Here is a 16,084-nt window from a genome sequence, read left to right on the forward strand (position 1 = left end):
GATTTTTTTTTCACATCAGTAAAATCTTTGTCCAAATTTACCATTACTTTTGAAAATGTTTAGATTTTGCAGTGACAAACATTCATAAATTTAATTTATGCTTCAGAGACTTCAGAATTGGCCATTTAGATTAACAAAAGGTCATGCTTTAACTGATGGTACAAACTTACTAAATCACACTTTTTTATCTCTTGCTGTTGAAATGAAAATAATAATCCCCGTGATACCTTGCAGGTTTTATATAACTTTAAATTATAAATCCACTTTTTTTACCAAAACAGAGTCTGGTCAATTCATACTCCTTTAAAATACTCTTTATCACTTTTTGATAATTATGTGTTTATTACTGTTTGAAATTATGATAATTGCATTATTAAACTTTAAATAGGAAGAAAAATTGAAAGGTCATGCCACATACTAAAGCTTATACAACATTGTGTGAGAGGGAATTATGGTTCATATCTGCTTTATGTTTTTAGATACTGGGTTATTGTATGTATCGTTATATAAACAACAACCTTAGATACTGGGTTATTGTATGTATCGTTATATAAACAACAACCTTAGATACTGGGTTATTGTATGTATCGTTATATAAACAACAACCTCTTTATTATTTGTAATTTAAATTTATTAACTGCTAAGTCAGATTTTTAAAAATTGATATTCAGTTGTTTTTATAATTGATTTAGATACGTGAAAATGATTTAATAGGAATTATAAGACTTTCTTATTTAATGTTGTCTTTGAGATGTGTTTATCTCCCCCTACCTGTTAATGGTTGAATTCCCTTGCAACCTTATTCAGTATTCATCTTTTAACATCCCTTGAAATCCAACAGAATTTCTCTTTTGAATGTTAAAAAAATTGTAATTTTATTAGCTCGACTATTCGAAGAATAGGGGAGCTATCCTACTCGCCCCGGCGTCGACGTGAGCGTGAGCGTCACACAAATGTTAAAGTTTGCATACCACCCCAAGTATTTTCAAAGTCCATTGAGATATTGCTTTCATATTTTGCATACTTGTTTACCATCATGACCCCAGTCTGTAAAAAGGAAGAGGCAACTCTATCAAGCATTTTGACTGAATTATGGCCCCTTTTCGACTTAGAATAAATGTTAAAGTTTGCGTACCACCCCAAATATTTTCAAAGTCCATTGAGATATTGCTTTCATATTTTGCATACTTGTTTACCATCATAACCCAAGTCTGTAAAAAGGAGGAGGCAACTCTATCAAGCATTTTGACTGAATTATGGCCCCTTTTCGACTTAGAATAAATGTTAAAGTTTGCGTACCACCCCAAATATTTTCCAAGTCCATTGAGATATTGCTTTCATATTTTGCATACTTGTTTACCATCATGAACCCAGTCTGTAAAAAGGAGGAGGCAACTCTATCGAGCATTTCGACTGAACTATGGCCCCTTTTCGTCTTAGAATATGCTTATTTTAATGTTAAAAGTTTTACTCATTGCTTATATTATACTATCAAGCACTGAGAATAGTCGAGCGCGCTGTCCACTGACAGCTCTTGTTTAAAAAATACAGTATTCTGATCTTATTTTCTTAGATATATAAAACATAACTTTATGGAAACAAAATGTCTTCATTTTATTGAGTTCATTTTATTATACTTCTATCTTTAAGGTAATAGTAATTCAAATAACACTTTGTGTAGGAATACAAAAATGCATAAGCTGCATTTACTAAATATTTAGTGTACTTTTAAACAGAATATAAATAGTCATGTTTTATAGATACTTTTCATCAGCTCAGCATGCATACATACATTTGATAAATTAAATATTGTTTTCATATTTTTCATATTTTGTTCCTGAATCAGTAGTTATCTGACAATAATTTCTACTTATGATACAGTTTCTTGAATTTGTGGTATTTTGAATTTGCATTGAAATGTTGTTTTTTTCACATTTCAGTTTTTACAAGATTTGTTGGACTCTCTATTCTACATACTGATGCAGAACACAGTCTCTGATCTCTATGATAATCTAGTCTTTGATGCCTTGGTAAGTAAAAATAGTGGTATAGTACCAGAAGATAAGTTTTAACTGCTTAAATTCATATATATGGAAGTGTTGGTATTTGTGATGTCTTAGTCAGTACTGTAATAATTGTTCTCTATAGGGAAAATAAAAATTTTCTTTGTGTATTAATCTCTGCAGAACCGTGCAGGGATGTTTGCAACTGAGACCACAGATCGAGGTCACAAACATAATCCTAAGGGCTTCTGCAGACGTTAATACATAAAACAAACGTGTACTGCTGCTATTCTTGTATAAAGAACATGCCACAGCGACTAAGGTTATTGTTGTTTTCATATGTAATGACTTAAAAGATTCAGGTACATGTACAATTTTTAATTATGTCTCCCTTAGGAGACATATTGTTTTTGCCCTGTCCGTCCGTCCGTCTGTCCGTCTGTCCTTCCGTCCGTCCGTCCGTACGTCACACTTCATTTCCAAGCAATAACTGGAGAACCATTTGACCTAGAACCTTCATACTTCATAGGGTTGTAGGGCTGCTGGAGAAGACGACCCCTATTGTTTTTTGGGTCACTCTGTCAAAGGTCAAGGTCACAGGGGCCCGAACATTGAAAACCATTTCCGATCAATAACTAGAGAACCACTTGACCCAGAATGTTGAAACTTCATAGGATGATTGGTCATGAAGAGTAGATGACCCCTATTGATTTTGGGGTCACTCCATCAAAGGTCAAGGTCACAGGGGCCTGAACATGGAAAACCATTTCCAATCAATAACTAGAGAACCACTTGACCCAGAATGTTGAAACTTCATAGGATGATTGGCCATGAAGAGTAGATGACCCCTATTGATTTTGGGGTCACTCTGTCAAAGGTCAAGGTCACAAGGGCCTGAACATTGAAAACCATTTCCGATCAATAACTAGAGAACCACTTGACCCTGAATGTTGAAACTTCATAGGATGATTGGTCATAGAGAGTAGATGACCCCTATTGATTTTAGGGTCACTCTGTCAAAGGTCAAGGTCACAGGGGCCTGAACATGCAAAACCATTTCCGATCAATAACTAGAGAACCACTTGACCCAGAATGTTGAAACTTCATAGGATGATTGTACATGCAAAGTAGATGACCCCTATCTATTTTGGGGTCACTCCGTCAAAGGTCAAGGTCACAGGAGTCCGAACATTGAAAACCATGACCCCTATCTATTTTGAGGTCACTCCATTAAAGGTCAAGGTCACAGGGGCCTGAACATTGAAAACCATTTCCGGTCAGTAACTTGAGAACCACTTGACCCAGAATGTTGAAACTTAATAGGATGATTGGTCATGCAGAGTAGATGACCCCTAATGATTTTGGGGTCACTCTGTGAAAGATCAAGGTCACAGGGGCCTGAACATTGAAAACCATTTCCGGTCAGTAACTTGAGAACCACTTGACCCAGAATGATGAAACTTCATTGGATGATTGGTCATGCAGAGTAGATGACCCCTAACGATTTTAGGGTCACTCTGTTAAAGGTCAAGGCCACAGGGGCCTGAACATGGAAAGCCATTTCCAATCAATAACTTGAGAACCTCTCGACCCAGAATGTTGAAACTTCATAGGATGATTGTTCATGCAGAGTAAATGACCCCTATTGATTTTGGGGTCACTCCGTTAAAGGTCAAGGTCACAGGGGCCTGAACATTGATAACCAGTTCTGATCAATAACTTGAGAACCACTCGGCCCAGAATGTTGAAACTTCATAGGATGATTGAACATGCAGAGTAGATGACCCCTATTGATTTTGGGGTCAGTCTGTTAAAGGTCAAGGTCACAATGGCCTGTTCATGTAAAATCATTTTTTGGAAATAACTTGAGAACCACTTGACCTACAATGTTGAAACTTAATAGGATGATTGGACATGCAGAGTAGATGACCCCTATTTATTTTGAGGTCACTTGATCAAAGGTCAAGGTCACAGAAGCCTGAACAGTGACTTGAGAACCACTAGGCCAAGAGTGTTGAAATTTAGCAGGATGATTGGACATGCCAAGTAGATGATCCCTATTGCAGCCAACCATCAGTGTCTCTTTGACTTTCGCTCCTGACCCCTATTGACTTCTTGCCTATAGGACTTTGCATTTGGGGAGACATGCGCTTTTTTACAAAAGCATTTTCTAGTTACCATTCTGTTGTTCTTGGAATTGGTAAACATGTTTGAATATACATAACCACGGCCCACAAATCAATAGCACTACCAAAAGCATGTATTGAAGTTTTTTTTAACAATTTTTTTAATTTCTCAGTATTACAAACATGACATTACCTATAATTTTGCATATTACCTAAACATTTGGTAAACAGGAACACAGTGTCAAGAAAATAACTTTACATTCAAGTTATTTTGAGTACAAACACATTTTGAGTACGGATAAGTACAAACGTAGTGACAGGCTTTCAAGATTTATATGAATTCTGTGAGAATTTTGATAAAATATAAATACTGATAAATCCCAAACTCATTAATATGATACTTAAAAACAGATAATCCTACAAGTTAATGCGATTCAATACATTCATGGTTATCAACCGAAATTGAACCAATGCCGAGTTCAAAAAAGGGGAGTAAACAGAGGGAGAAGTGAGTAAATACATTGTTGGGGACAATGCGTTTGGGGTTGGTAACTGATACAGCAAAACATACTATGGATTAGATTGTATGTTTTATGCTACAAAAAGATGTTTTTTATGGAAGAAACAAGACACAGATATCCATCTGCGCAAGGATCTATTATGTCCATCCCTGGCAAAGCACGTGATTCGCCTTGTTAATACATGATTTTTCTCCCGTTAATACATGGGCAGATCAAATGAAAAAAGTAGTTTTTATGCAAGATTACTATGATAAATGTCTTCAACTTTGGTAAATAATTATATTTTCAACAAAAATCATTTGTTTGCTGCATTATAATATTTCAGTGAATAGTGAAATGCATCATAATATTTTAATAGATAGTGAAAACTATTTTTGAATCTTGTATTATGAGTTTTTGTCAGTACAGAGTAGGAATTCAGGCGGTCTTCAAAATTTTGGTTGACTGTTTTTAAAATAATATAGCAAGAATCTTTCACTGGTTGAAGGTGCTGATGGAAATATCTGGCTCACGGGTAACTGCAAATAGGCTGTAAATTAATGAGGCTGTGTGGAGTTACCACAAAACAGTTACCTGAGAGCCAGATATTTCCATCTGCATCTTAAACTAGTTAGCATAGTTTTTACTGTATTCTTCTATTAATAGATGAAATAAAATAAAAGAATTGTTTTCTTTTAAGCACTATTTTATTTTATCATAGTAGGGTATGAATTTACGAATTGATTCATGAATTACAGCTTAAGAGTTATCTTACACCACAGGATGTAAGACAAGTTTTTCCATTGACAGACCCTCTGGAAAATACTGTCTGGCTTGCGAGAATAAAATTTCTAGTATCCTTATATATATTATATAACTTCAAGTTAAAATGACTGGGTTATGTTTTCAGGTGTACATCATAGGTCTTGTGGCAGATAGTAGATACTACCAGTTCAGACCAATTTTAGATGCATACATAAACTCCTTCAGTATAACAACAGCTTACAAGTAAGTATACTAATAGCTGAAATCTTGTTTGGTTGAAAAGTGTCACCATATGATTTTAATTGTGTTGGTGAGACATTAAACCAAACAAAAACAAAAAGAAATATAGTCAACCATGAGTCATTACACCTTACAGGATTGTTTTTCATCATGTGAAGTTTTACTGGGATTTCACACAACTTTACCAGAGTCCTTTACTTAGATAGTAATATGCATACAGTGATAGTTGTTGCACCAGTTTCTTATCATATTAAGACTTGAAGTTGATGTATCAAATTTTACAAAAAAAAAAGTGCAAAAGTTTCCGTCCTTTAATCGGATGTGAGGCTATCACATGGTTGCAGTGTAAGTAAAAACTAAGGCAGAAAATTAGAAGTAAGCAATCGGATTCCTCATGTAGCTAAGACATACAACAAGCATTGGTATACACGCTAACATAATTTTTATGTTACTATAATTCCAGTAAGTTGATGTGTATACTGAAGGAGTATGTGGACAATGCCAATGAAGATACTGACCATGAACCTTCATTCAGACAGGCCATGAAATCTCTGGAATACATTTTCAAATTCATCATTCGTTCTCGGGAACTCTTTGCTATGTAAGTATATATATCAAGTACTTGAGAAGCTTAATGCTGATATGATAGTGATAAAATGACAAAATTTCCTGTCTGAATGCTTTTTTGAATAAGAACTTAGTAACTAAAAGATTGTCCAAGACTTCCTAAAAATTATGTTAAAAATATATGGAATTCATGTTAAATACCTTTTTAAAAGTTTTACTTCCCATTTGAGCCACACCATGAGAAAACCAACATAGTGCGTTTGCGACAAGCATGGATCCAGACCAGCCTGCACATCCATGCAGTCTGGTCAGGATCCATGCTGTTCACTTTCAAAGCCTATTGCAATTAGAAAATCCATTAGCAAACAGCATGGGTCCTGATCTGTGCTGTCTGGTCTGGATCCATGCTGGTCGCAAACGCACTATGTTGGTTTTCTCATGGCACGGCTCATTTAATGTATTGAAACAGATATATGTTTGATAAAACATTTTACAAATATTTATAATGAATGGGTTTTACTTTTGTAGGCTAAATGAGAACCGAGGGAAGCAGCAGTTTGAAATTATGTTGAAGCAGCTGATACAGTCTATAGGTGGCATGATGCTGTATACCTCAGACAGAACCGTCAGAGCTCAGGGATATGCCTTACGGAACATGCCAGCTACAATCTCTGACATACTCAAGGTTTTCAATGCTGTGGAACTTAGGTAAGTTGGAAACTTCAGGCAACAGTCTCTAATATACTCAAGATTGACAGAGAAATTTAAGGATAACATGGTGTAATAGCCATATTTCATATCTTGTAACTGGATGGTAATATTTAAATAAAATTTGGTCACTTTAAAGACATTCAAATTTAAAAACTTCTCACCGAGAGATTTTTCAAATTTTATCATTTTTTGGGGAGATAATCGGTATTGAAGTTAACATTGATGCCTATGAGAAATATATAGTTTCTTTGATTATGAGAATCTGAACTTGAGTCTTGAGAAAATTTTGCGGTAGAAAGCTGCATTATATAATTCTGATAAAAATATCAAAAAGAAATCTAAAATTCCCGGTAGGGAAAAGGAGAAAATTATATTTTTCTAGTTTTCAGGGGAGATAACTCATGAAAAAAAACCAACATTATCAGGGGAGGTAATCTAAAGGAAATTTTTGAGAACTTCTGTCACTATATAACTTGTCAATATGCACCTTATTTCTATCGTTTGACATTTTTAAAGCTTACAACTTGATAATGTATATACGCTTTTGGTGGAATTGAAGCCTATTACACCATGTTATCCTTAATAAAACTTGAACATACCAACCACAAGCACTAGAGATACACTGATTACAGTGCTGATAAACTAAGTATTTTCCTGTATGAGAAGAACAATAATGCAGTATCAGACATTTCACCTTTAAATACATAAACATACATAGATGAAACTAAATCTGTTCGATTAACCTTTAGCCTGCTGGCAGCAAGTGATTCTACCTTGGCGACCAGTGCAGTCCAAGATCAACCTGCACATCCATGCAGTCTGATAATGGTCTGCACTGTTCGCTATTCAGTTAGTAAATTTTCTGTAAACACCCCTTCGATTAATAAATTGTATTGCCCAAATTGAATGAAGAACCAGTCCGTTAGTATAGAAATCTAGCAGGTTAAGGGTTAAATGTAGGATGAAAGGAGCCTAAGTTGCTGCAGAATATAACCCATTGCTTATTTGACATAAATTATACTACTTGCAGTCAGCTGTTTGTTGAATTCTTGAACCATGTGCCAAAGCAGCGTCTGAAGATTCAGAAGATAAAGTGTATCGAGGATCTCGTGCAGACCGAGTTGTTTGCAAAACGAGAGTGTCGGGAGGTGCTGCTTCCCATGATGCTTTGCCATATACGTGACATGATGGAGGCACAAGATGAAATGTCCGCATGTATAAAAGTGCTCAGCAGTATAATGGACCATTTGTTTAATCCAAGCAAACTGGTATGTATAAACAGATTACCATTTCTTCAGTTTGGGGCCTCTGTTATGAAATAGGTTATGAAACTTATACAATATTCGTTATCACCAAAATCAGTGAAATCCATATATTAAGGCAGGTAATGCATTTTCCAGTCTGTACAAGTCATTGATATTGCGTGTTACAATGATTGTAAACGCACTTAGTCAATGGGAAAATAGTCATGTGAAGGTTATGAAATACTAAAATGTTCATTGCATTTTCAGATATACCGCAGTAAAAATATGAGAGGCAGTATCCTTAAACATTTCTATGACATTTTATGTGTTTAACTTAATTGTAAACACTGATTGAATTGCTTGCTGATTACCAAATGCTCGAGGTCCAAAGGACCAAACCCATTAGTTTTATCTATAGACTGGCAAGACATTTGGAAAGTGTTCTATTACTGTTACATGATATCAGAAATAAATTTTCATTATTTTTATGCCCCCGGCATCTACTGATGCGGGAGGCATATAGTGATTGTCCTGTCCGTCCGTCCATGAGTTTGTTCGTCCGTTCGTCCATCCGTACGAGGTTAACCAAATGGGACCGTTTCGTCTAGCATCAATACCCCTAACTAGAATGACTTGATACTAATGCAGATGTAACCTGTGACCATTCCTCACCTTCAGACATCACCTGACCTCAGTTTGACATTGACCTTGAACATGACCTCGTTTTGGACTTAGCTTGCTTTGTATCAACAAGGATGCCACCGAGGGCATCAAGTGTTTATTGAACGCAGCTACTTGTTTCTTCAGTATTTGACTTTAGCCTTGCAAAATTTAGTGTCGAACTATAGATTGAACAAAAGCTTAGACTATGGATCAGTGATTTATGTAATGAGTCATTAATAATCAAGTTATCAATACAAATTAATAGATAATAATGTACATGTATATTTTCAGTTGTCACATGACAAAGATGTGAGCATGATCATGGAGATTATTTTACGGACTGTGATACAAACTACAATTAAAACACATGCTGTAAGTTCTCTTTGGCATTTGTTTGAAATATTTCTTTGTTTTTCATAAGCTTTTTCATTATATACAGTCAAAACTTAATATCTCAAAATCTGGCTATCTCGAAGACATTTTCAAGTTCCATCCCAAAAACGTGCGCAAAATAGCATATAAAGTTGAACTTTGGTTATCTGGAAATCAGCGCTCGTTCCCTGCAAGATATAGTCCTTCAGACATAGTACTTACTTTAAAGTAGGTATATCAGCAAAACTGTTTCATAAAGGTGGTGCCTCAAAATATGTTTATCTTTTTGTTAAAGATTATAAAACTGAGTTTGGAAACCAGTCTCCTAAATCTTGAAGCAGATTGGTTGATTCTGAGCTCAGTCATAAAATTGACCAATGGTGAAGTTCTACTTTAGACTGGTCTCCAAAATAGCGGTGTAACTTGAAACACGGTTGATTGTAGAAAATGTGAGGCAATTTTTGGTTTGCATATAACTTGTGAATGCATGATTATTTATAATTGAAACAGGTAAGTTATGTTTTTGAACATGGAAGATTTGTCATAATACAGGTAAAAATGAATTAATTGCTAGGTTTTCAATTCTGTATTTATTTGGCTGTCAGTGCATATTTAAATGAGATTTTCCTTACATTTTCATATCAAGTTTACGTTTCAAATAGTTTTGTTTATATTCAGAGAAAAACAAAAGGAAGTCCACAGTTGTTTTAGCCTAGACAGTAATGAGGAGTTTCTCTCAGAACTATTGTATAGTCTGGTGTAGGACATATTATTCGAGGCTGAACATGCATTTAAGAAATGATTGAGATATCCATTGAGATCTAGTAACACATCTTACTGGTACCTTAAGGTGTCTGGGGTCCATAAATATTTTAAGAACTAGTGACTGTAGTTTGAACCATTGGCGTTCTGTTGAACTTTTATTCCTATGATCAATAGTTTAAAACAGCTACAAGATACTCCAATCCATCCCTAAAATGTAAATGATCAATTGCTAAAAGCTGCTAAAAGATACTCCAGCCAATCCTAACAATGGCTAAAATCTTCTACCAGATACTCCAGTCCACCAGATACTCCAGTCCATCTTTAAAATGTAAATGAACAATGGCTAAAATCTTCTACCAGATACTCTAGTCCATCCTTAAAATGTAAATGATCAATAGCTAAAATCTTCTACCAGATACTCAAGTCCGTCCTTAAAATGTAAATGATCAAATAGCTAAAATCTCCTGCCAGATACTCTAGTCCATCCTTAAAATGTAAATGATCAATAGCTAAAATCTTCTACCAGATTCTCTAGTCCATCCTTAAAATGTAAATGATCAATAGCTAAAAGCTGCTCAGAGATACTGTAGTCCATCTTTGAAATACAATAGGGTTATTAAAGAAGTAGCTTGATCTCGAATGCTATATTCGGCTGGAGTGGATTTTTGCCAGATCGGATCTCACGAGGCACGGAAGCGGCGAGTGTGATCCGACCTTGCAAAATCCATGAGAGCCGAATACAAAATCTCAGATCTAGCTACTGTTATAATAAATCTTTAATGTTTATCAATGTTAAAATGGAACTTAGTGAAGTTTCTATGGGCATAAACTGTGTCAGGTCATGCATATTAATGAAAATAGTCCGGTAACACACAATACAAAAGGTACAATACGGAATTTTTTTTTCTGCCTGTACGTATTTACTTGTGAAATACAATCCAATTTTCTTACAGAATTTGTATAGGTATAAATGTTTATTAACAAAGATACTGAAGTCAAAAAAGTACAGATTGGAGAAAACTGAGCAATTTACTATTATTATTATCAAAAATATACACAGTAAAAGAATATGTTAACAGACTTTGAAAAAAATTGTGATTATCAAGAAGGTGTAGGAGTCAAATATAATCAAATTGTTCCTCATTTTCTGTTGCTTTTTATGTTCTTTATTGTCCAGATCGGAGCTTTAACAAAGAGTTAAGAAAAATGGGCAGTTTACAATCATTTATAGCTTGACTTTGGGAAGAAATAGGTAGAGCTAATGCACTCATTCGTTTGCTTCCACATCCTGATTTGGTTATGTTTCGTGTACAAGCTGGTACATCAGTAACCACTTGTGGGAATGGATTGAAACTTTACACCCTTATCTAAAACTGTAATAATCTGACATGCAATGCAGATGTTCCATAACACTATAATGTTGGGGGTTTTTTTTGCAAAGACATACCTCTTTTTCGTGTAAGCAATATTTGGTTAAGTTTTGTATGTAAACTGGTATCTCAGTATCCATTAATTGGAATGGACTGAAACTACACAGACCTGTTCACTGTGAGATCTGACATGCAATGCACTAGACTATAGCTCTGTTTTGCTTTTTCACAAAGTCATGCCTCTTTTTCAGCTTGGCAGTTTTTTTAGTGTAAAGGTTTATTATTGGTTTATGTCTGTGTTTCAACTTTTCTAAGTGACAATGCTTTTGAATAGTTAAGTGTTGCTGTCCTCAGATAGCTCTTTTATCACTGGGATCATTTCCTGGTCTGAAATGAAACTTGGTCTGTATAGAGTCAGTTAAACAAAATGATAATAATTGAGCCGTGCCATGAGAAAACCAACATAGTGGCTTTGCGGCCAGCATGGATCCAGACCAGCATGCGCATCCGCGCAGTCTGGTCAGGATCCATGCTGTTCGCTATTTGTCTAATTGCATTAGGCTTTGAAAGCGAACAGCATGGATCCTGACCAGACTGCGCGGATGCGCAGGCTGGTCCGGATCCATGCTGGTCCCAAACCCACTATGTTGGTTTTCTCATGGCACAGCTCATATAGATCTTCGTACTAACTTGCTTTGAACTACAAAATATATAACTGCTTACTTGTTTTGCTCCATGAAAAAGTGCTAACATTTGAATAAAATAGTTTACATCTGCACAATTCAGGAATGCATGACATCTCAAATTATTCCTTGCATAACTATATACATTTCCTAGCAAGAATATCTTTTTGTATGAATATACTAAAGTAGCATCATGTTACCTGATACCATTATGATAGAGCATGATCTGGGTTGTCTCGCTGAAGAATCATCTTGTTGGATGCTAGAATTTGATAGCATCATGTTAGCTGTTGGAATATGATAGCATCATGTAAGCTGTTTAATTCTGATACCATCATGTCAGCTGTTGGCATTGCATAGCATAATCATAGTTACTGGAATCTGATAGCATCATGTTAGCTGTTGGAGTATGATAGCATCAAGTTAGCTGTTGGAATCTAATAGCAGCATATTAGCTTTATGAATCCAATAACTTCATGTTAGCTGTTGGAATCTGATAGCATCATGTTAGCTATTTGAAGCCATTAACATCATGTTAGAAGTTGGGAATTGATAGTGTCATGTTAGCTATTGGAGTCCAGTAGCATCATGTTAGTATATAATAACATCATGTTGGTAGTTGTTATCTAATACCATCAAGTTAGCTGTTGGTTTCTAATAATATTATGTAGGATATGTGTATCAAATAGCACCATGTTGGCTGTTAGAACCAGTTTGTTAACATTATCTGTTACCATGTTAAGCAGTTGTGTTAAAAAGTCATTAAACCTGATGCTATCAGATGTTATCTAAATGTTACCTTGTCGGTATTGTGTTCCAGGTAAAAAATTCTATTTTGTGAAGGAAAATAGCAGCTGATATAAAAGATTGTATACACAGTACTTCATGGGTACTTAATTTATGTGTTATTTAAAGGAGAACTGGGAACGCTATGAGGAATGTGTAGAAGTTAAGGTGATATGCAAAAACTTAACCTCATATATTGTGCAGTGGGGGATTTATATACTTGCCATTTTAAGAATTCTAGAGCTTGGCTTGATCTAAGCTTTATAAAGGCTACTTTTAAGTATCTATAAACATGTAGATGCTATATAGCAGAGCTTAATCACCTAAATTTATTACATGTAAATTAGAGGCTTGTTAATGCTGTTAACTCTTGCTTTATATATATGGTTGCAAACTATGTATGCTGTAAAATCATTTAATTTCCTGGGCATACAATTCTGTTGTTTTAGCCGAAACAGCTGCTTCTTGAGGACACAGGTTTGTGGATCTCAACTTTTAAAAAGGAAAAAACAAATTTTTGTTATTAATGTTGCAGATTGGCAAAATATCCATGAAAGATAATCCTCCAACAATGATAATAGTTTTACTGTATGTAACTGCAAGGCCTCTGCCTCGGTATGATGCTCTAGAAAATTTGAATCTAAGATAAAGTCAAACTTTGTTTGCTCAGACTCAGATAATTCAAACACCACTTTTGCCTCAAACTCATCGTCAGGTCCAGGCAAAATCCCTATATAATGTATTTTGATGGCTCTAACTACTGATAACTCGAAAAAAAATTTGCTGGTCCCGTCACGTTCAAAAGAATGAAGTTCGGCTCTACTTATCTAATAATTTTTAATATGTCAGTTTCTAGTGACAGGATTTTGATCCTCCACTGCTCAAATTTTGCTAGTTTGATTATAAACTTGCAGTCTTCCATTAATCGCAAATAAAACTAGCTAGTTAGCATTCCTGTACGTATTAATTGGTTTCAGTTATCATTAAATGGTTCTAGGGGGTTGGATTTGGTTTCCACTGGGATATAATAGGGTTATTATAACAGTAGATTGATCTGGGATGCAGTATTCGGCTCGAGTGGATTTTGCCAGATCGGATCTCACGAGGCGCGCAAGCGCCGAGTGTGATCCAACCTTGTAAAATCCACGAGAGCCGAATACAAAGTCCCAGATCTAGCTACTGTTATAATGACCCTTTTATTATATACCTTTACCATCTTGATTCTTGTTTTGTTCTTGAACGAAATTTTCAATGTTTATTGATATTAAATGGAACTTAATGCGCCATTTATAGAAATGTTTCGGGTCATGCATATTTATGAAAATAGTCTGGCAGCATACAATACGGAAGGTACAATACGGAATTTAAAAGGTACAATACGGAATTTTTGTCTGTCTGTTCATATTTAATTGTGAAATACCAGCCGAGTTTTTACAGAATTTATATAGGTATATAATAAAAGTTTAGCTTGGACTCAGAGATTAAGAACTAGGACTTAAACACTGTCAGCAAGTAGAAATGCCTAATCTATGTACATTTTTGTTTTAAAAGTAAATTTTAAAGACTTTAATCAAGTTCATGGTTGTTTAAGACAGAAGTTTAAGTATGGGTCAACAAACATGTAAGTAATAGTCTAGGTCAAGGTTGTGTATTAGTTACTAATGAATATAGGTTATTTGTATATGTCACCTTTGCACAAATCTAGGACAAGGCTCAATATGATCCAGGTCAAGGCTGTGTATGCCATTCATATAAAAACAAGGTTACGGTGTTACCAGGCTTCCGTGACTGAAACAGGCCAGGTCAAATAAAAAACTATTTCACTTCATTTTTTCACAATTTTTTACTTACTGTTTAGATATATTAACAATACCCGTGTAGTAAAATCACATTGGATAAATAGTAATCAAGTTCCTGTTGATTTTAAGAAAGTGGTAAAAAGCTTTTCTAAGGGTCATGAATATACCTGCAATATTAAATGAAGGTAAAAGCGAAACAAGCTTTCAATATGGCTGTTTCTATCCTACCAGATACCTATTATTGTTATTCAGCTATTTTTATATTTCTACCATTCTATAAAGCAGATATACTCACTTTCCACTGCTATTAATATTTATCAATATTTTTTTATTTTTGCACATTACCAACCATACCCCTCCCTTGCAGTTAGCATGTCTTGAAAAGTTCAACTACCATGTGTAAAATTAACATTTTTTATTTTGAAACTACTTACATTAATGACCACATAGCAATACTGATTGTTTTGTGAAAAATGGCATTGATTGTCTTTCTAACAGCTACTGATAAGCCTTAACAAAGTAGCATGAAAATCCCTTCAGAAAGGCAATGTTGAAGCCTTTCATGTGTGTTTTAACGAAGCAAGATTTTAATCAAAAAGCATATTTTGAAAAAAATTGAAAGGAGTTGTGTATGATATTGATTTATTTAGTTAAGTTTTTTTGCCCTTAAATGAGTCGCGCCATGAGAAAACCAACATAGTGGCTTTGCAACCAGCATGGATCCAGACCAGCCTGCGCATCCACGCAGTCTGGTCAGGATCCATGCTGTTCGCTTTCAAAGCTTATTGCAATTAGAGAATCTTCAGCGAACAGCATGCATCCTGACCAGACTGTGCAGATGCACTGGCTGGTCTGGATCCATGCTGGTCGCATCAATGCTGGTCACAAAGCCACTTTGTTGGTTTTCTCATGGCACGGCTCAAATGTTTTGTGCTTAAATTTATAGAAACTGGATATAATTTGTATTGCAGACAAGAATAGCAAAGAAATTAAGAGTATGTATTCTATATTCCATGTGTTGCACATACATGTTTATGTGTTGAAATTGTTTGATTTTGCACATGTGGACAGTATATATTTGTTATTTTCCCAGTTTATATCTTGATTTTCTCTTGTGAAAAGTACTTTTTTTCTTCACTCAGTAATGGAGTTTGCACAATGTTGGCAGTATATACTTTTTTACTGTTCAGTTAGTCCTTCACTTGTCAATGTCATTACATATCAAGGGCTGCTTGCAAAACTGTATTATGGAGAAAGAATGAAGAATAAATGAAGAAAGTGATAGTTTTGCAAGTAGCTGGCTATATGTTGTTTTATTGTGTGTTTTATTCGACCTGGCGGGGCGGAGTTAATCTCTGACTTATGCAGATAATGGTAATCTCAAAAACAAGCAAAATATGTAGAGCAATATAATTGTGAAATTCCGTAATCTTTCAGTATCCAACACTACATTTGTTACAATGTGAGGGAGATGGCCACTGAATAAGAAA

At 35.0% G+C, this 16,084-nt stretch overlaps 1 protein-coding gene across 1 annotated transcript in view; it reads left to right on the forward strand.

Annotated features, from left to right (window-relative positions):
• Positions 1–16,084, forward strand: part of LOC123546475 (dedicator of cytokinesis protein 1-like) — a 123,622-nt gene that overhangs the window by 32,435 nt on the left and 75,103 nt on the right. The window contains exons 21-27 of the mRNA XM_053550407.1: positions 1,941–2,030; positions 5,540–5,637; positions 6,098–6,235; positions 6,730–6,909; positions 7,943–8,180; positions 9,111–9,191; positions 9,702–9,743. Coding sequence (XP_053406382.1) covers positions 1,941–2,030; positions 5,540–5,637; positions 6,098–6,235; positions 6,730–6,909; positions 7,943–8,180; positions 9,111–9,191; positions 9,702–9,743 — 867 coding nt within the window. The remainder of the gene's footprint in view (positions 1–1,940; positions 2,031–5,539; positions 5,638–6,097; positions 6,236–6,729; positions 6,910–7,942; positions 8,181–9,110; positions 9,192–9,701; positions 9,744–16,084) is intronic.

This window comes from Mercenaria mercenaria, chromosome 9 (assembly GCF_021730395.1).
Source record: "Mercenaria mercenaria strain notata chromosome 9, MADL_Memer_1, whole genome shotgun sequence".
Classification (NCBI taxonomy): Eukaryota; Metazoa; Mollusca; class Bivalvia; order Venerida; family Veneridae; genus Mercenaria; species Mercenaria mercenaria.